The 20,531-nt window shown below is 43.9% G+C and overlaps 1 protein-coding gene across 3 annotated transcripts in view; it reads right to left on the reverse strand.

The window, feature by feature from the left end:
• LOC119033125 (inactive phospholipase D5-like) overlaps nucleotides 1-20,531 on the reverse strand; it is a 66,810-nt gene that overhangs the window by 6,459 nt on the left and 39,820 nt on the right. For all 3 annotated transcript variants that reach the window (XM_037122765.1, XM_037122762.1, XM_037122764.1), the window contains exons 2-7: nucleotides 11,523-11,659; nucleotides 5,222-5,408; nucleotides 3,766-3,874; nucleotides 3,362-3,489; nucleotides 1,876-2,073; nucleotides 126-262 (exon numbers count right to left, since the gene is read on the reverse strand). In XM_037122765.1, the coding sequence (XP_036978660.1) occupies nucleotides 126-262; nucleotides 1,876-2,073; nucleotides 3,362-3,489; nucleotides 3,766-3,874; nucleotides 5,222-5,408; nucleotides 11,523-11,659 (896 nt within the window). The remainder of the gene's footprint in view (nucleotides 1-125; nucleotides 263-1,875; nucleotides 2,074-3,361; nucleotides 3,490-3,765; nucleotides 3,875-5,221; nucleotides 5,409-11,522; nucleotides 11,660-20,531) is intronic.

Consider the following 20,531-nt stretch of genomic DNA (forward strand, 5'->3'; position numbering starts at 1 on the left):
AAAAATGTGGGCACGCAGCCAGTCATGCAAGGAGTTTAAGCACAAGTTCAAGTCATCCAAAGGTTTTGATGATAAACACCTGTCAACTCATATTCAAAGAAAACGGCTCCGACAGCATTTCTAACCTGTGAGCGTCCCTGCTCAGGAGGGGCAGGTAGTCGATGATGGAGATGTATATGAAGTGGCGTGCCTCCTGGATGACTCTGGAAATGGCTTCGAGATCATTGCTGCGCTCTTTGGGGATGAAAACATCTGGGGAGGTCTGTCATCAGAGGAGGGAAAACAGCAGAGACTAATCAGTGTCATTATCGTTAGCATTGTTATCATCACGACAACAAACTGAGCTCTTATAATCATAATTGTCACCCTAGATGACCATTAGCTTTAAGTTCCAACTCCCTGCTGACAGGAACCTTTGAATGTTTAAGTATGAGTGCGTGCTTTTGCATGTGCTTTTTGTGCTGATGTTAATCTTCTGGAGACGGAGAGCCTGAGCTAAATCAAAAGTTTTCTGCTGCAGGTAAGGAGACATCACCATCACTCATGTCCAGGGAGATGACAGCACTGAAAGACACAGTGTCCTGCAGAGACACTGTATGAAAAATTTACTCTCCCGCCAAGCTGTCACCTCCAGTGGAGCTGGTTGACACACTTGAGTCAGCAGTGCACAATTTCACGCACTCCCTCCCTCCCTATTTAAAAATCTACCATGTTATAAAACTTGAATATTTGATATTGAAATTCTGTTGTATATTTGATTTGTCATAGCAGGAAAAGCACAGATGGAACTGATAGTATTAACAATGGTCCTGCTACACAACCCTAGATATCTGTTTTATTTCAGTGTTCAGGTGCTGCCAGAATTATTGGAGAAATCGTATTTCAGTCGATTGGGAAAAGTCACCTGAAGGCCTTCTCAAATCCACTTGGACAAAGGTGTGGACACAGGTTGCGGAGTTGTCATTGTATGACGCTGGTGGTTGAATGTAAACATGGAGTCGTTGGGTAATAAAAAATGATCAAAGTCACATATTGTTGGTAGACCAGCTTCCCAACTCGGGAAATGGGACCATCTGAGGAGCAAGGGAATACAGTATTTGTCCGAAAAGAGCATTTTCTAAATCTGAGCATGACATTTATGCTCCATATAGTGACCTGAACCACTCACACAATAGAACAAAAATGTACTTTATGCTCACAATCCCATGATGCAATTTTAGGAATGCAAAGATGTAAATTCAAGCCACTAGGCTTCCAAAGAGGCAAAATGATGATACTCCATTTCCTGCAGCCACAGAGTAAACTACTGAATGTCTATTATATAGCGAATAGTGAATTTGCCAGTGCGCTCATGCACATTTGTAACCACAGACAGTTTAATTTGTGTTAACAGATAACGCACAGGTGAGGCAATATTTCATTAATGATGAGGAATGAACTCAGATTAATTAGCTGTCCCAGGTCGACGTCATGGTTGGCCATCATGCACAATACTAAAGCTCTGAGGTTATAATGTTATTTATTACGCCTGTGCTACTCTTGATTAAGATAAGTGCTTTGAGAACGGTCTGTTAGTTGCTAAATTATAGACTTGAGGTAAATCGAAACCAAACACTGAAGCTCACCTTGGACTGTAATGTAACATTCACATTAAACTGATCATGAAAGACACCAATTAAATCTAAAATCCATTTCAGTGTAAGTAATCAAGGGAAGCTGAAGGCTGCTATCTAGTTGATTATGCGTACTAGAGCCTGGTGAGTAAAACTTTAGACCACAAACACTTTGGTTGCATATACAACAAACTAACATATGGGTCATGTTTTATGAGATCACTGTCAGCTTAACAAGAGTACACGAAACTGTGTCACTTACAGAGATGTAGGCCTGAGCCTTTGAGCTGTTGATAGTGAGGTCCAGCGGTGAATCCTTGTTGAAGAGGGCAAAGAGGCGCTTGGACCAGAAGGAGGGGATGAAGTCTTTATACTGGAGCCCCCAGTAGAGGCTGAATACTCTGTGGAGGTCCAGAGCCAGACAGCTGCAGTTGTACACCAGCACACCCAGCTCCTTCCTCTGGAGGACAAACACAATGTCTGTGAGATCACCCGAAGCAAGCTGGAAGCCAGCGCTTTACATCAGTAATTTTGTGGTCATCCTAAACGTTATTACTTTGAAAGTGCTTTACTTTTTATATTGTATATTTCGGATGTATATATTTCTTTATTACACTGTTGGCATTCTGTGGACAGCAAAGGAAGAATTTCACTGCATAAGTGACAACATGTTTCTTTACTGTGACAATAAACACACTGAATCTCAAATCGTGAATTATCAACGCTCTGAAGATTTTCATTGAAAAACAAAAAAAAAAAGCTGCTTGTCATCCCCACCAGTAATCTTAACATCACTTCCTTCCCCATGTTGTCCACAAGTCTCATCCAATTACAGTCAGAGGAGAAGAAGAGGAATACACTGCAGTTGGTCTCCTCTCTGTTCCCAATTTCTTTTCCTTTGCTCTCTCGCTGCATTTTCATTTCAAAGAGGCACTTCTAAAATTCAGGTCCTCAGCTTCTAAATTGCCTTTCTCTCTGTCAGTCCACACAATCATTCTCCCCCTGCAGTGTCCAGGGCCACACGAGCTGTAATCCTCAATACGGCTCAGATCTAACTTCAAACATTCTTATTGAGTGCAACTGAAAACATACCCGCATGCTCTAAAAATACAGTCTGTAATTTGACCGAGAAAAAAACAATAAAGATATGAGGCCAACAGCTAAAACTGGATTGTGGATTTGAATTATTATTTAAATTGATAAGTTGATTTTTTTTTCAGGAGTTAATGTCAGGATGCATAAAAACAAATCTCTAAGGGTTTCTAAAGATAGATGAAGCTGCCTCACACAGGGGGTGCGCACTTTAATGAACTGTGCGAGAAGCTCAGCTTTGAAGAAACAGATGAAAGAATGGCCACTCTCTATTTTTGGCTGCCGTCCCACCTTGAATGCCCCTCGTCTATGACTTTCTAAAGCAGAGGACGAGGATGTAAATTGTGTACAAATACTGTCTGTACCACTGTGTTTAGATCGGGGTTCATAACTTATACTAATACGCAAGTGTGTGTAGTAGAGTGTGCCAGAAAATATATCGATATTATGTCTGGAAACTGCAAACTTTGGGGTTCCTCTGCACATCTATTTTCAGTAAATTTTCCAAGTTAAGGGCTTATATGGTACCCCTGGTGATACGCATATCAAGTCTGCCTATATTTGCCAAATGAATTACCCTGTGGTCATGATAATAGTGAAGCGTATGTGTGTGTGTTTCTGTGTGTGTGCTGTGACGTGTGGTGGATTGTGGATACTGTGGCCAGTGATCTCCAGTCCATGCTGGCGCTGCCGATGTAGAAGTGTCTCCTATCGACCACCCAGAAGGAGGAGAGGAGGTGGCCTTTGGTCAGAGCCGTCATGTTTATATAGTGGACCTCAGCGTCTGGAGACGGAGTGCGAGACAGAAACGGAGCTTGAGTAAAAGACAAAAGGCTGATGCTGAAAGGCGATAGGAGAGGCGTGGAGGCAGATCTGGCAACGAACAGAAACTGAATCGATGAGGAAATGAAACGGGTGAAATGAAAGATGGAAAGAGACGCAGAGATTAAGGGAATTTAGCGGGAAATATGGGGAGAGAGAATAAACAGACAGAGCGAGGCTGCAGCATGTTTGAACACGGACACACTGAATGTATAATACAGTGAGAGTGAGAGCTGACAGTGTTTGTCGAGCGCGCTGAGCTCAGTCGAGTCGATGATCCCGCTGGAGATCTTCAGATTGACACTTCGAGCTTTCAGCCCCTGCAGCTTGGACAGCAGAGCCCGGCCCTGAGAGAAACACATCAGAACACCTCTGCTGTCACATGAAATCCACACACTTTGTATTCAGACATGATTCCTGTGTATCGCTTGGATTGCCTTTAATGCTGTGGCACCATGAGCAACCTTTTCTGTGTTGGTTTTGTGCTACATTTCCCAGAGGCCCTTCATCTGCAGCCAGCTGTGATGTCTAGTGTCTCTTTGTTGTTTGGATCAAGTATTCACATGTGCAGGTGACATTTTTCTGTGTTGGTGCTGGATCATTCAACCCCAATCACAAACTTTCAACAACAAATAATAATTAAAAAATATATATTACCTACATATTATTGAATACATACAAATTGCATATAAGATGAATTTGGGTGGCTATAGAAAGGCTGAGATCACCATTTAAGAAGACTAGTTACTGAGACTTGTAGGAGTGACTGTTTCAGTTGCCTTCTCTCATGTGTGTATTATGTTAAAGCAACATTGTGTAGAAATTTGAATTGTTTGCAATTTGGCGCCCCCTGTTACTGTTTCTGAGCGCAAATCCCAGGTCTGTAACAGTTATCCAGACGTGACGTAGGTGCTAACTACAAACAAAACTGATTACGGCATAACAGTGTTGTTATGTGATGAAAACTTAGTACGGAAACAAGAGATGAGGGGACAGAGACACCATTCTCCCTACAAGATTACTGGACATTGTGCCAACAACGTGATTTTGAAGCTGTTACTTTACAATGAAAAAGTCACTTAATGTTGCTTTCAGTGATGTTGGCAATATTCAAAAGGACACAAACTGGCACGTAAACACCTGCAGTGCACGTCTGCTAAAAGAGCATCTGCACCTCTTGACTTTGCGGTGTGTCAGACTTTCCAGTCCAGCCTCTCTCCTGATGAGGTGCCTATAATTGCAGCTGTTTGCTGAGATTGCTACAGGCTGAGAAGTCATTAGCTCCTCTCTGCCCCGAGGCCTCTGGAAGGAGATATTACTGTCCAATCATCAGCAACAGGCTTTTATTAGTCCTGACATACAACTCTGTGTGTGTATGTGTGTGTGTGTGTGTGTGTGTGTGTGTGTGTGTGTGTGTGTGTGTGTGTGTGTGTGTATCCAAAATGAACAGCTCTCTTCAAGGGGCCTGAAAACTGATCCAGACTAGTATTTTATCACCAAGATCAGTTGGAGGTATTGATTCTGGTGTTCGTTCTTTGGCTTTTCACTCACACATCACTGTCATTTGTCTTATCTGCCTTCTGTCTTTTTCAAGATATGATACACGTGGGACGGGACGGCTGTGTGGTGCTTAGTGACAAGATTCAAATGCACTTCTGCACGGTCAAGTCTCTGTTGGCTTGCTCGGGTTGTACCTGTCTGGCGGCGGGCTGGAAGCTCGATTCATAATCGGAGGAGTTGAGGAGCCAAAGCGGGGAAACGATCTCCACGGCCCTCTTAGCTTGGTCCAGTAAGTTGAACAACCCCTCTGAGAGCGGGACGTGGGAGGTGCTGTTGTCCAGGAAGGAGATGTCCTCCGGGATGTTCTCCACAAGCACCACGCTGTGGGAAGAAATGAGAGGAAAAAGTGAGTGAAGAAGAAATATGGAAGAGAAAGAAAAGCCAAAAAAACAAGAGGAGCATCTGTAGGCTGAGCCACGCAGAAGAAATTAAAGTGAACTTCATGTTCTTTCACAAAGCAATTATCTCTTCGCAGAGTTGCAGAATTATTATGAGCTCATATTCCGTCTACTGTGACAAACGACCTAACTGCATCCTTCTTCCTCTTTCTCTCGATTGTTAGCTTAATGGGAGTTATCAAGATTTCTCCACCACAAAGCCTCCATCAAGCGATCATTAGATCGTGTGCAGGTTTCCTGTGGCAGGGGCCCAGAGTAATTTAATCTACTGTGTCTAGCATACAGTAGGTGTGCAGAGTTGTCAGCAAAGCGGATTCAATTACACGTGGTCAGGGAAAAGTCACTCATTTTGAATGTATTCTTATTGGTTGCTCGTATACACTACTCCCTGCTCCCATCACGTGGTGCATTTTAATGTAATCATCAGCAGTCCGGAGTCAAATACTGTGGTTGCAGCATATAAAAAAAAAGGCAAAACCAGTCTCCTCTATGTCAGATACAGTAGGCTGATGAACAGCAGAGCCGTATCCATGAGATTATCTGTTTAGGACTCAGTGCAGTCAGGTAATTCTCTTTCTCATAAAGCTGTACCACCATTCTGAAAGTTAAACGATGGGGAAAATGTTCCCAGCGGTTGTTGTTTTGCATTAGAATGTTTTGTAAATATCTCTTTGGCTTCACTGCCAGAGTTTGATGTCAATTTGTCTGGTTGACCATGGATCTGTGCGCTCCCTAATGCATCCCCAGTTCCTGTTTTACCCCCACCAGGATGCCTGAAAATGACAGGGGCATTAGCTCTCGAGTCAACAGATTGAATTAGCCGTGGCAGGCAGCCCCAGATCTGCAGCCGCACAGAACCAGGCTATTACCGAGCTCCGACGCTCACCACATTCTCGCTGTATCTGGCTTTCGACATCGATTCCTGCCAACAGGATTTTATGGGGGGAATATAAAGGAGGGGGGGTTGTGAGGATGTATTCAGTGAGGGGGAACAGCTCAGATTTAAATTCTGTGGCACCTCCAGGGTTGATTTAGTCCGCGGATAAAATGCTGCCCAAGACACAGAGCCATTTCTGCATGGAAATCTACTCAATTCCTTGTGAGGGAATGCATTGTTTAAGAAAAGTTACGGTAAATAGACTTTAGTTTGTACGCCTAATGGGTAGAATATTGAGTATGTATGACAAACAACCTGCGCCGCTAAGTCATCGTAAAAGTGTGAATGCTAGGAGTGAAATGTGAAATCGTGTCTTTAGAACCACAGGAATCTTATTAAATGTGACATTTTAATCTAATCACCATGTGCACAGTAATTAATGTTATCACTGCAGACATTTACAGGACGACACCATGACTGAAAGTGCTTTAAATTTGGTTACAATAAGTCATTCACATGCTGCAAACCTGATAAAACTGGTCTTGAAGAAACTGGTTTATTTTTCGGCTCTTGATGAGAACGCATTAGAGTGCGTCAGTCTAAACAGAAACTGACTGTGTATTTGCTTGCATTAGACTGTGTGTTCCTGTTGTTCTGTCGACACCATATAAATGATATTTTTGTATTTCCTTTGCACAGTTGTTGGGCTAATCCCGGCTGACACTGGGCGAGAGGTGAGGAACGGTTCAACTGGCTGCCAGATCATCACGTGGCTGACACGTGGGGACAAACAACCATTCACGTTCCCGTTCCCGTTCACGCTGACAAGCAATTTAGAGTCACAAATGAACCTGCACATCTTTGGATTGTGAGATGAAGCCACCTGCAGGACACCCACACAGAGATGGGGACAACATGCAAACTGTTTTCTTCAGATTTCTCCGGTGGACTCCCCGGTGAGGACTCTGTAATACCAAACGGATCGTAGCGCTCAGTTAGCAGTTTGAGCGCAGGGTCAGCCAAGGTGTGACAGCTCGTGGTCCTGCGAGTGCTCGCCTCAAGGGCACGCTGGAGAGAGCATGTGCTGCAGGTGATAATGTACCGGCATCACATCGAGAGGCCAGTCGCCAGCACGCTCTGTGAAAATGTATTCCTGGCTAAAGTAAAGCTATGTCAGGTTTTGGATGGCGGCCAGCAGTCAAGCTGTAGGACTCACAGCCTCTCACCCTCTGTGATCACAACACACTGATTTCTCCTCGTGGAAAAATGACAATCACTATTCAGTGGATATTCTTCCTGTTGTCAGTCGGAGAGCTGAGGGCTGAATAATTGGCACAGTCAGCAGGAAAAAAATGTTAGCAGCTAATGTTTGTGCAGACCACTGATATGTTCACGTTTGTAGAGTCCTTCCTTGAAGCGAGATCGATCCCAAGTGGTCAATCAATGGCGATGCCTTTTTGTGATTGGATCACCAAAGTCACATGTTAATACCAGGGATGAACAGCTTCATATTTGATTTTACTGCAGTGCAGTGAGGATACTCTCTGCTGTGAGTTTGCATCACACTTTTTTCTAACAATTGTTTTTATGATGCCTCGTTTAGTATTTTTATGGGATGCTGCAGCACCCCCAGCATCCCTATTATGTGTGTCCTTGGACAAGCAACCAGGATTTCAACATTTTTCCATTTGACTTAAATCTCCAGCTATGTTTTGTGGCAACAAAACCAGGTAACTTAAGCCAAAACATGGTCTTTTTCTAACCCTATCCAAGTGGATTTTGTGCCTAAACCTAACCTGAGCATTAACACGGCGTTGTCACAACATAAAACTGAAAACTGAACCTGAAGAAACATGAAATCGCAACATATCCGTGGTTTGCCTACATTGCCACCATTTATTCTGTTGACTTGATTTGAATGCTGCGTGAGTGAAATGAAGAGTGTAAACAATAAAGCAAGCTGCGATGAAATCACAGAGAAGATAAACGATCGCGTCACGGGCTCCTTCTTTGTTTCTGAAAAGACAGCAAAAACTAGGACAGCTATGGTACACGCTACACAATGAGGAAAAACAAGGATGGATGGACAAACAGGAAGAGGAGGGGAGGTAATCTTATTGTGAAAGAAAACCTCTCAGTCCGCTCTAATGGCTGTGATGTCTGATGAATGATGATGCTGAATGCTTTAAACAGCCAGACAGGCTTTGGTATTAAACGTGGAGGAAGCAGGGAGGCAGTCGTTTCTGCCTGCAAGGACTTCATCGATTTACGCAGTCTGTGGAGTCCGCTGCTGGTTGTAACCCATCTGCGCACTCATGGGTGTGATTCAGCCCCACAGCAGCCAATACCTGAGTGGTGTAAACTTCACGGTGTGTGTGTGCATACATGAGAAAGACACAGAGAGAGAGTGTGTGTGTGTGAAGGTAAAATCCATCACTCGGCATGATAATGAATCCCTTTCTTCACAGTGTGGTAGGCGAGCACGGTTGGATCACTCAGATGTGCTCTCCGAACTCCCCCCCCTCTGATGTTTTATTCCAGAAAGAACAAGATAGGAACGTTTTTCACACCCTCACAGAGCTGTCAGGCAACTTCACATGTTAAACAAACAGTAAACTCCATATCAAAAACACTACAGCATATATGTAATGATGCCAATCACATTCAGATGCTTGTGGCACATTTAGAGTAATGGCATGGCACCATGCTGACAATCACTGCGTGCCACAGTGAGCCCCTGACACTTGATAAATTATCCACCCTCTCCGGCACTGGCCTGAGCTCTGGGTGTACAGCAGAGAGGACATTAATATGGGTATCACAGGAACCTCTGCTGTGCTGCTGCCTGCAAGCACTTCATCTCAGAGGCAAATGTTAAGACCCATGTTTCATCTGGGCACGACCAAATCGATGTTGACATGGTAAACACACTTACAAGGCTCACGTAAAGTGCAATCCATTACATGAAACGCGAGCCACTTTGAGACATTTGTTCTGAAATGATACTCTGTGTTTGATGCAAATTAATTTAGACTGCAGGTACTTAGTTGATTATGTTATTCAACGTCCGTCAGTTTGACTGGACTAATTAGCCCCATCTTTTGCGAGACCTCTTTTCCTCTCATAGGCTATTCACTTGGTTGGCTACTTCACTTGGTCGTCTACTTCACAAGTAAAACGTTGTGTCCTGAAGCAGAAGGACTGTTCGAGAGGAGCTACAAGCTACACAAAATGTGTGGATGCAGGAAGTCTCGTTCTTCAGCTGCTCTTTTTGTTGCCCTTCCACAAGGCAGCTGGAGATCAATACTAACCTTATCCGCTTTCTGACAACAAGCAATTACACGTGTACATTAGGAATACATCTGACTGTCATTCTGATACAATCAGATGAGACACGAACCGCGGTGAGCTCGAGAGGACTTGAGAGCGATCACGACTTAAGCTGTTCATCCTCAGAGGGAAACATATAAATCAGATTAATTATGTGGCTGACTCGTCTCAGGTCTCCTGTCGCTGGGATTCTTCATCATGCAGCGAAAAAACAGATTAAAAGGGAAAATCTCCATCACAAAACAAGCAACTGGGCGACCTGGGTGAATTACAACATCACAAACACAAAAGCTGCGGATTCATTATTTGGGCTGCTCAAAGGCTTCAGACAGAACTGTTGTTACAGCAGCAAAGCGAGACATGACAGAAAACCAGTCTGCTGCATTTTGATTAGTCAGAAGAAACGGCCTCGGACTTAATCGCTGGATCATTTTTAACGCAGGGTGTAAGAAACGACAATGACTGAAGGGGCTTTACATGCATTTCCTCTTTGATGAATCACAAGCACCTTTAGGAATTTAAGTGAGCACGAGGAAGTCTCAGCGCACCCTCTTATTAAAAGCATCGTTCTCATACCAATCTATCACTTTTCCTATTTTGTGCTGCAATTTGCTTTGAGCAAAACTCTTCATGAAATCATTAATTATAGCGCACTTGCACAACTCGTAGGTCTTTACAAACGACGAAAGATCGAAACTTCATTATTAAGCTGCACGCTCGGTGCACTTTTCTGAAATCTGTTTGGATTTAAGTCTCGAACTAGGAAGAACCCAAATACACAGACAGCAAGCAAATAACAGCTGATGAATCTATTCATCTCTCACTCACTCCAACCACAAATCTACCCTGATATGTTCCTCCATCTGGTTTACCCTCACATCCCATCATCCGTCTCCCCAGTCCTGTATTTATCTCTCATTCTACCCCGAGCTTTAAGGGTCCTTCAGCGCAAGATTGGAGTCCAATTCAGCTTTACAAGTTGGGATTGCACTTTCAGCCTCGAGCGGATGAGCGTCGAGCTCGGCAGGGTTTTCTGAAAGGTTGTTAAATGTCTGATATGGGGGAGATGATGGAGGGAGAGAGGAGATGGTCACACAGGCATAAAGAAAGAGGCAGTACAGTAAAGGGGGGGGGGGGGAGTGATTCAAGGCTGAATGGCAGATTGGATGAGGAGAGTCTAATCGAGGGGAACCAGTAGGACGTGGAGAGCAGAGAGAACAGAGACTGCTGTATCAGAGGAAACGACTGCTGATCCGCCAGTTTCACTCTGGACCACCGCGACACACTGCAGTGGTTTTTCAGCGTCGGGGGAGCCATATTCTCGAAACTTGAGCAGACTGGAGAAAACTTACCAAAGTCTGGTGTAACTTTAAGAAGAGCCAAGTAAGTATTTCAAGCACAGTGGGGGAGGCTGCGGAAGGAGCAGGTTGCAGGAAGTACACAGCGCGCTCCCTCTAAATTAATGCAAGCAATGCTGTAAGGTCTGTAGCCTCCACACTGCAGTTCATATATCTTGTGCCCGTGAGTGTGTCAGACCTCGTGCATTGCTTCGTGGTTCGATACTGAGTTTTCTAGCAATGGAAGCTGGGTGGAATGATTGAACGAAAAGGTTTCAAAACTGCACAGAGAGGCAAACGCAACTCCAGTCTCACACAGCCAGAGCTATTTCCCCAGTGCTGTGTCAGCAAAGGTCCGACTGCACCAACACTTCTGGTAGAGACGGAAACATGCTCTGGTTGGTTTGTAGCCCGTCTATGTCACACTAATCTCAATCCACTTGGGCAGCATTTGTGAATGGGTTTTTTTTTTGCAAGAGACACAGGCTCTCACCTGCAGTTCCTGCTACAGTTGTCCTCCGTGATGCCGTCTTCGTCCTCGCCCCAAACGTCCACGGCTGAGAAAATCAGCGCCACCAGCACGGCGAAGCAGCACACCAAGGCGAAGATCACGATGCACTTCTGCTGAGACTGCAAGAAAGGGAGAAGGAGAACATTGATTTCCGCTGTGTGTTTTCTACTCTTTAACACTTCTGTAAAAACAAGGCCAGAGTGCCCCAACCTTGGCCCCCCCATTAGTTGGCCCCCCGTGGCAGATTTAACGCACAGCTCAGCAGTTTATAACATGATACAGAGGGGGAATTTAACACAAACATGCAGAGGGTGTGGGCATGACCTCGCATGCTCAGGCTTTCATATGAAAACATGAGACGGGACTGATGAGAAGAAAGGAAAGGGGGAAGAAAGAGAGCAGGGACGAGAGAGAGAGAGAGAGAGAGAGATGTAAGAAAAATGTAATAGGTGATCAGCAGAAACAAACTAACAAAATGGCTTATTTTTATCCATTAACACTGGATGTTTGAGTCCAGATGATCCCATATGGTCGAGAGGTGAAGGTGAAGGAGACTCATTCACAGCTATTACTCATCCTCCAGCCCGCTTGAGTCCATCTGCTTCCTGGCCCCACAAGATGACTTACTATATACCAGACCTTTTCGTTTTGTTGAAATTTAATATTAAGCAGATATTTGCTTGATATTGCGAAAAAAAAAGAAAAGTTAAAGTTTGTCACAGGATTATTAAAAATGTTTTTTCTTTGCACAAAATGATCTAAAACACTGACAAAGGGGAAGCGCTTGCGTAGATAATAATTCAAATATCAAACATTAAAGTTTAAATCTTACTCTAAACCTCTCTAAACTTGAAAGTTATCAGGTCGGAATTTCAAATAAACACTATAACTGCACTTGTTTACTGGATATTGAATCAATGCTGATCCATAGAAAAAAACATAAAGGGCAGCTCTGGCCAATATTACAGCAGCTGTTTATTGGTAAATGTGGTTAACAAAATTAGTCAGATGTAAAGGTCGCTGTGCAGGCAACTTTCTGTGGTTTGCAGCATCAGTGAAAAAATATCAAAACTGATCTCAGATTTGCTTCCTTGTCAGCACATAAAAGTGTGGTTTGGACTCCCGTATTAGAGAGCGATTATATGGAAGAAAACACAATGTTGGTAACTCATCAATCAAACAACCCCTGTGGGTTTAAAAAATTACTCCCCAATATCCATTATTCTTGACAGGAGGTGGGTTCCTACTACTGCAGCCACTTCCTGGGGGATTTGTGGACCTTTGGAGGACACACTCGACAAAGATTAAATGAAAATATCACAACTGTGGGTTGCAGCATATTAATCAAACAAGGTTTTTGCCCTTTACAGCAGTTCTAAATGTGCCAACGGTAAAATATATTAACTTCAGAAGCTGCAGGATCTGAAGATTTATCAGATCTAGGAAAACCTTCTTTATATCTGCGAAATGTTCGACTACAGAGGAATTATTTTGCATGTCCTTCCCTCATTACAACAACCCTGTAACACCTGTGCCGGAGCAGGTTAATTTCATCTCACCTTCATGTCACTGAGCCCCGTCTAACCTGCAGCGTCAGCTCAGGTCATTTACATGTTTGCGGTGTTGAGAAGGCTCAGTCAGGGGGATTTCATTTCCTGTTTCGCAAAGGCTTGAAAACTGAGAATCGAAAAGACCTTTTTCAGCAACCTTCTGTCTTCTGCAAAATGACTGGAATCACAGTCATTTCTGCCGCTGTAGGGGTCTCTCAGTGAAAACCAAATAAAGAACTGACTTTTTCTGTCAGAAAGGTATGTTTTCAAAGTATACTGTGTATTTTCAGGGATGACACAGGTGTAATAAGGTAATAACTTTAATCATGACTCTCTCTCTGTCTCCACTCAGCCATAACAGTGAACCAGCATGTGTGACAGCATCTGAGCTCAGAAACATGCACACATAAATGGACTACAATCATTATTGATATTATTTAATACAAATGTGTCCTTCCCGCTATGTGTCAAAATATCTGCAGTGACAAACGATCTGTTAAACACACTCTGTGCTGAGCTGAGACCTGTGTATTGATTACTACTTGATACTGCATTCATTATATAGGATACAGCAGTGTAAAGATATACGCTTTCACACTGTTTAGGTCAAAAGCTATAAACAGTGCATTATTATCTATAACTGTCATATAATAGTGTAGTAAATATTTCATTTTTTTTTTTGAATCAAATTTGGACACAGAACAATTAGTGTATCTACTGCAGCCTCGGGGTGTCCTCACTCATGCTTTCAATATAGTGGGATGCTGATGACCCAGTTACGCCCCAACTATTTGTAAAACAATAGAAATGTTATCGTGATGCCTTTAAAACCCTCCAGAAGAGTCAAAACTAATTATCCTTGAACGCAGCTGATCATTAGCGCAGCCAGCTGAACTCCACTTATTATCCTCAGAGACAAGTCTCATATCACAGACGATCGACCATCGCTACACACAAAGCCGTGGCTATTCTATCGCACTTACTGTAGCTGTAGCACGTTCATGCTCAGAGATTCACTTGTGGGAATTACATGAATCTAACAGACAGTCAATGAAAAGGCCCCGGTGGACTGAAGAGACACTGTCGGGGATGTTTAGCTTCACACTCTCACCCTCGCGCAGCCATCTGTCTGAGCCGATGTCTGACGTGGGGACGGCGTTTTCTATTTCCTGCTTGGTGGAAATATTATACCAATTTCCGATGTGCAGCCACGGTCTGCTCGACCAACTCGTTCACTCTCAATCCTCCGTACTTGATGCAAAAGTGATCTGAAAGGTTGACAGCGGCATGAAGGTTAGAGGAGGAATGACCTCCTGACCATAAGGCAACTGGCTCACATTCGCTGACCCGAGTGGAAAAAATGTAGGCGATGGAAAAAAAGAAATATTCATCTCTAGCTCTGAACATCTGCTGTGAAAGAAGCCCCGGCTCTTAGCTTGAAAAAGCTTGCTCAGCAAACACTCACAGGATAAATGGTGGTTAAATCCAATCTATCACTCATCTGCCAGAAGTAAAGTGGATGCAACGTGATAAAAGCAAACATGGAGGAAGGTTTACCTGCAGGAGACTCAAGCACTCCCCTTGCTCCTCATATTTCCAGGCAGCTGCTGCATTCACGCGTGGTCAACAAGAGTCGTAGTCACTGTGTTACCTGACACTGGAGAACCGCTCGAGATCCACAAGCCTTCACTGCAGGAAGTAATCGGCCTCAGAGTCACTCGTTAAAAGTAAAATCTTTTCACAAGCCAAAATTAGCATCTCAATCAAGATTACATTTAACGTGAATTAGGGTTAGGGTTAGGGTTAGGGTTAGGGCTGCCTAACCAAGCCACCTAGCGATTGCTAGTGTTAGCTAATGACTTATTTCCATCCTCTTTCCCCAATATGGTCACTTCTGGCTCAAACACACCGAGGTGGCGATGGCTGAAAAGTCGAACTCGGAGCAGTTGTCCACAAACCACCCAGTTTATTTCTTCTGTACAAAAACCTGTTTTTATGTGACATTGCTTTCACGAGACACTTTACACTTAATTACATCTGACATATGCTAGAAAATTCCAATCTTTTCCCAGAGCCAGATAGCCCTGAGTGACTTGCCAAAAAACTGAGTCATAAATAACATGATTGAGAGAGATTGCTTGCTGGCTGTTTAAAAAAGCTCCCAGAGAGGCCATCTAAAAAATGGGCTGTGCACGGCGGATGGCACGGCGCCAGACTTGCACACACACACACACACACACACACACACACACAGACAGAGGTGAAGGCCAGGCCAGAGAGGGTGGGTGTTTATATCATCAGATCGGAGGCAGAACTTTTAAACCGTCTGCCCTTCCCTCTGAAGCTCTCCGCCAAACCTCTTGTTTTAATTCTGCCCTTTGACATCCTCTGAAGGATTAGCACACTTTACCCATCTGAAAGTGAGATGTACAGCCTCTCCTTGAAAGAGTTTGAGCACGAACAGTATCACGATTGTCTAAATTAGGTTCATGTTACTCTTACGTCCCAGTTTGCTCTTTGCTGCTGTGTCACCGTGTAGCAACAGCTGAAACATTGCAGCGAGCTGGCTGGGGTGGTTCGCGTACAGGGTGCAGGAGTCACACGGCCCCTGTGGCTCTGGAAGCACATTTAAAGAAGTCAAAGAAGTGCGCCTACAGAGAAACCAGAATGAGTTTCTTCACAGCGCAGCCTGATTAAAGTGTCAGGGGTCCAATTATCCTCTTACGAGTGTTTCCTCTGTCAAGGCATGGTGAGAACAAGGAGCCGTGCTGCTCGGAGGGAAAGAGACGTTTACACCACGCGAAACATCACAACAGAAGTCTGGAAGAACTACGATCAACATATCCGGGGCCAATTTGTCTCATGAGTGCTTGGAGCGCTGCAGATGTTGTCTGGGTGGTAGGAGGATGGGCAGAGCATGAGATCACCACGAGCCTGGTGGGAGGATGAACAGACTGTCTGGGTTTTTAGCACAGCCAGTTTCCATTAGTGCACACAAATGTTTGTGGGGAGAAGAAGACACAAAAAGAAAAGGGAGTAAAGAAGAGATGGTTGAGGCGTGACTCACCGATTGGGTCAGGAGTGATAATTAAACACCGAGTGAAAGCAGCCAATACTGCTGAGGAGAATAAATAGCTATACATCTTTAAACCAACACTAGTGCTCTTTTCCCACATTGTCAGACTGGATAATCAAACCTTGAAAGGTGCGCCATGTCCTTTTTTTATTTATTACATTTGTGATTTCAAGCTGTCGTCCTTGTAGAATGTAGGAGAAGATGCCACGCAAATGTCACGCTGACGTCACACGACCGCACCTTAGTGAGCTCAGTACACAAATTATGATTGAGAAATCGTGTCCTAGCCGAGAAAGAGCTAATAAATAAATCGACCTTTGAGCCAGTACGTTAAGGACACGGGAGATTTTGTCCAGAAGATCAAGGAGTTGAAAAGAAGAGTATGTGAACACAGTGTCACTATCACTGCTGAGAAAGAGATAGAGAGCACTCGGCTGACAAGATGAAAACCAGCCAACTTTGATCAGATAATCTGGCTGCTGCCTGTACCTCGACTACACTTGTTTAATGCACAAAGTTGCTTTTTGATGAGCCAGTGACCTGTACAAGAAACATTTCGAGCTGAATGCCCCAACAGTTTTACCCAGAAACACGAGATGAATGAACAATTAACACAGGGGGCACGGCATTAGGAACTTGGAAAATACATAATTTCATTGTGTCTTAAGAAGTGTTATACAAGGACAGGCTGAGATTAGTTTTTACTAAATATTTAAAACCAGTAACTGACTTGAAGGGTATCAAGGAGAGTTCATACAGAAAGGCAAAACGAAGCAGAGGTAAACAGAGAAGAGATGTGTTTGAGTTTCTTACTGTTGAGAGAACAGTGCCAAAGATAAGGCCGTCTCACAGCAAGGGAAAACATTCTAAATACAAATCATTTCAGGTGGGCCTGTTGTTAGGTGACTAGAATACGTTTAAATGCTGACACACAGCTCATGAAACTGTAGGAGGAGGCAAATAACCAGCAGAAAACACTCAAGCAACCAACTGTGTATGCAGAACACTCGTCTCTTTGCTGTCTTGCACACTCGAGACGTTGAGGGCGTATCGGCAAACCTCTGCTTGACACTGTTATCTTCTCCCCCCTCTCACGGCGTCGCAGTCTCCCCCCCTCTTTGCCGCGCCCATCTGAGGTTTAATCACATTTGTGACGAGCAAAGTGTCCCGAGAGAAGAAACACACGTTGTTCCGTCTTTTGGCTCATCCTGCAGGCGAAGGCAGATGGCTCACAGTGCCGCTGGAAACCTGCCAGCAACTAATGATGCTTACGGTAACAGCACGGACGCCGTGCATCTGTAGGTGTACTCGTCCTCACACATGTGCACACACCTGAGGATTGTAGGGCAACAATAACAGTGAACGGCGCCTTCTGACCTGTCCTGAACCCGCTGATGACAACAATTGTTGATTAACCGTCGGCGGGTTGCGTGGTGTGAGGTTGTCATGGAAACTGAAACATCAGTTTTCGTCCGGTGCAGGTGAGAGTCGGCAATCAAATACCAGATTGCACTATATTCAAACATTCTTACAGCTTGCAAGCAGTCGCCATCATCAAGATTCATACAGACAAATATGAAGAAAGGAAAGGGTTTTTTCTTTTTTTTGCACGAAGCCGGTTGTTAGTTTGTGTTGGACGGCAGCTACTGTTGCTGAGGCACTGTCAAGGTCAAGGTCTCATTTATCACAACACATTACAATCCGCTCACATATGGTCAATAACTAAGTGATTAATATGCTTATCAAATTGCTCCAAAGTGTTACACAGATTCCCCTTTAAGGTCTCATATTTGACCTTTCAGAACAAGTTCAAAACATCATCTTCTCTTCGGACTCATTGTTCTCATTATATCTCTGATCCAGCAGCTGTGTCGACTCCCTAAACTTGCCACATATCTCGTTATTATGCAGGGATACATTATTAACTCTCTCGAACACACACCGGCGCGGTGGGGAACCTCAACCTCCCCTCCAGGCCAGACTCTGCTAAGGTGAGCTTAGCCCTCACAGTAACTTCAGAAATTTGAATATTATAACTCTAGACACATGTATGTGTATGTGCGGGCGGATGAAAGGAAACAGTCCGAACTCGACTGTCTCAGATAATGCTGCCGAATTGGACAAGTTAAATATGTGCTCTGTTTAATTATTATTCCTCAGTCAGATTTAATTCCAAACAATTAGCAGTGCAGTGAAGATATTCTATGCAGCAGCATTTCAATATAATTGGCTGAGCATGAGCGTGTGTGTACATGTGTGTTTTCAGTGACTGCAGCTGAGCAGGAAGTGCAGCAGCCTTATGCTGTATGTACGTGAGCCTCAGGTGATAACAAAATTAGAAAAAAAAAAAAAAAAAAAGATCCACCCTGAAGAACTAATCCTGCGGAGTCAAAGCAGGAATGATTTTTCTGTTGCATTAAGATATTTCCAAAACGACGACAATCATCTTTTGTTGGAAAAAAAATTCCTTTCATCCGTCCAAAAACACCAGCTGTGGACGTCAGTCCGTCACGTATCAGAGAACAATGGCTCGCTCACAGGCTCTTCTTCTTTTTTCCCCCTCCACTGCACACCAGTCACACATTTATTGAGCAGAAAAGCGGCACGACACTAAGCTCTCTGCCAAACGTAAATCTAAATGGAGCTCAATGCAATGAAGCCACTCGGTGTCCCCCAGTTGCGCTGCAGTCGTGCAAACAAACAGATAATAAACAAAGCGATACTGGCGAGCGCAGTTAGAAGATAAATGCTCTTTAATACCGTTTTTAGATGATGCACATGGACAATATCTGTCACAGTTTTTGACTGATTTTCCGTCTTAGATTTCTCGTATTGATATCACAACCACAGCACCAGACTGATGTATCGTACAGCATCAGGCCCTGCCACATTCTTTCATGTATTATGTCACATACTGTAGAGTCACAGTGGTCATTATTTCCATGCAATTGGTTATTTACAGTATGTTGTTTGGTTCATATGACAGAGAGCAGCAGTCACAGTTAGCAGCTAGGTGGGTGTTTGTTAAAAGGATCCACTGGATCTGCGCTTTAAGGCGTCCATGCTGCTGCTGATCTTGACCAGCTGCACACTCTTTCCTTCACACAAGGAAAGTACTTTTATGGTTTTTCATCCCAAAGTGTCATCATTCTACACAACACGTCCGCTCTTCTTCACAGTGGGGTTCTGGAGGAGCGGGCGGAGGAAGAGGATGATGAAACGCGTTCCACATTCGTACGTTTCAGCCGCGTGACACAACTGCAGTCTTTGCTTTCCGAGGCGAGGTTTGCCGTCATCTAATTTATCACAGTCAAGCAGCACTTCATATGATGAATGAATGTTAGACCAAGCCAAGTGAATATGGGCGCAATAAGCACTGCAGCAAAGCGGACAAATGAAGGGAAATCTTAATCTTTTTCAGCTTTTGTCGTTGGCTGGCTTTGAAATGATAATACCTTCTAAAATTGAAAAGGAAACCAAAATATTTTTGTTATGATGCTCAAGTATGTGTAATTTTTTGAGCAAAAGAAACCCAAACGCAGGCCATGAGACAACAGGGAGTAGAATATATAGCAATTAAACTTACTGGAAATTTGACTGTACTGGGGAAAACGTCAATGCAGCATCAACACACAAGGAGTTTTTCAAAAATGAACACAAGTGAACAGGAAATAATGCGCTTTAATAACATGCAATATCCAGTTTGAGTCTGGTCCGAAAGGTTGATTGAAATATCATTCTCCACGCTTGTGTAGAATAAAATAACAGCCGTAAGTACCAGTCTAGGTTGGGATAACACATTGTTATACTAATAAGTTGCAGACAGATAATCAGTAGCTGTATGTGTGCGTTGTGGTTTTGAATGCCAGAGACGCAGAACGAGTGTCGGTCAGAAAGCAATATCACCTGCTCTCCAAATAACCGCTGAGGAGGCAAGTTTCTCTGTGTGTGTGCGTGTGTGTGTGTGTGTGTGTGTGTGTGTGTGCCTCGACGCCTGGAGCAAAATACCGGGAAAGCAGCTGATTTCCAATAAACTGTCTGGTCGCTCTCTCTCTCACTCGCCGTCGCCCTTTAAGCTCGGCCGCGTAATGAGTTGAGCCAGATTTCATAAAGTTATGCACGTCATTATACTGTGTTTACCGCTCGAGTCGGCATCTGCGTCCTGTCTCCTCTGTGTCTTTCTGTCTCTGTTTCTCCTCTCTCTTTTCCGATGTTCTCACTTGATTCTTATCGTCACAGATATCACAAATGAAAATAGTGTACGCACGGGAGACAAAACGATATGTTCAGTTTGTTAAACCCCTCATTGTTGTAGCTGCATTTAGATGGAGGTCTGGATTTACGGATCTCCTGAAGATTTTGACA

This window comes from Acanthopagrus latus, chromosome 15 (genome assembly GCF_904848185.1).
Source record: "Acanthopagrus latus isolate v.2019 chromosome 15, fAcaLat1.1, whole genome shotgun sequence".
NCBI lineage: Eukaryota > Metazoa > Chordata > Actinopteri > Spariformes > Sparidae > Acanthopagrus > Acanthopagrus latus.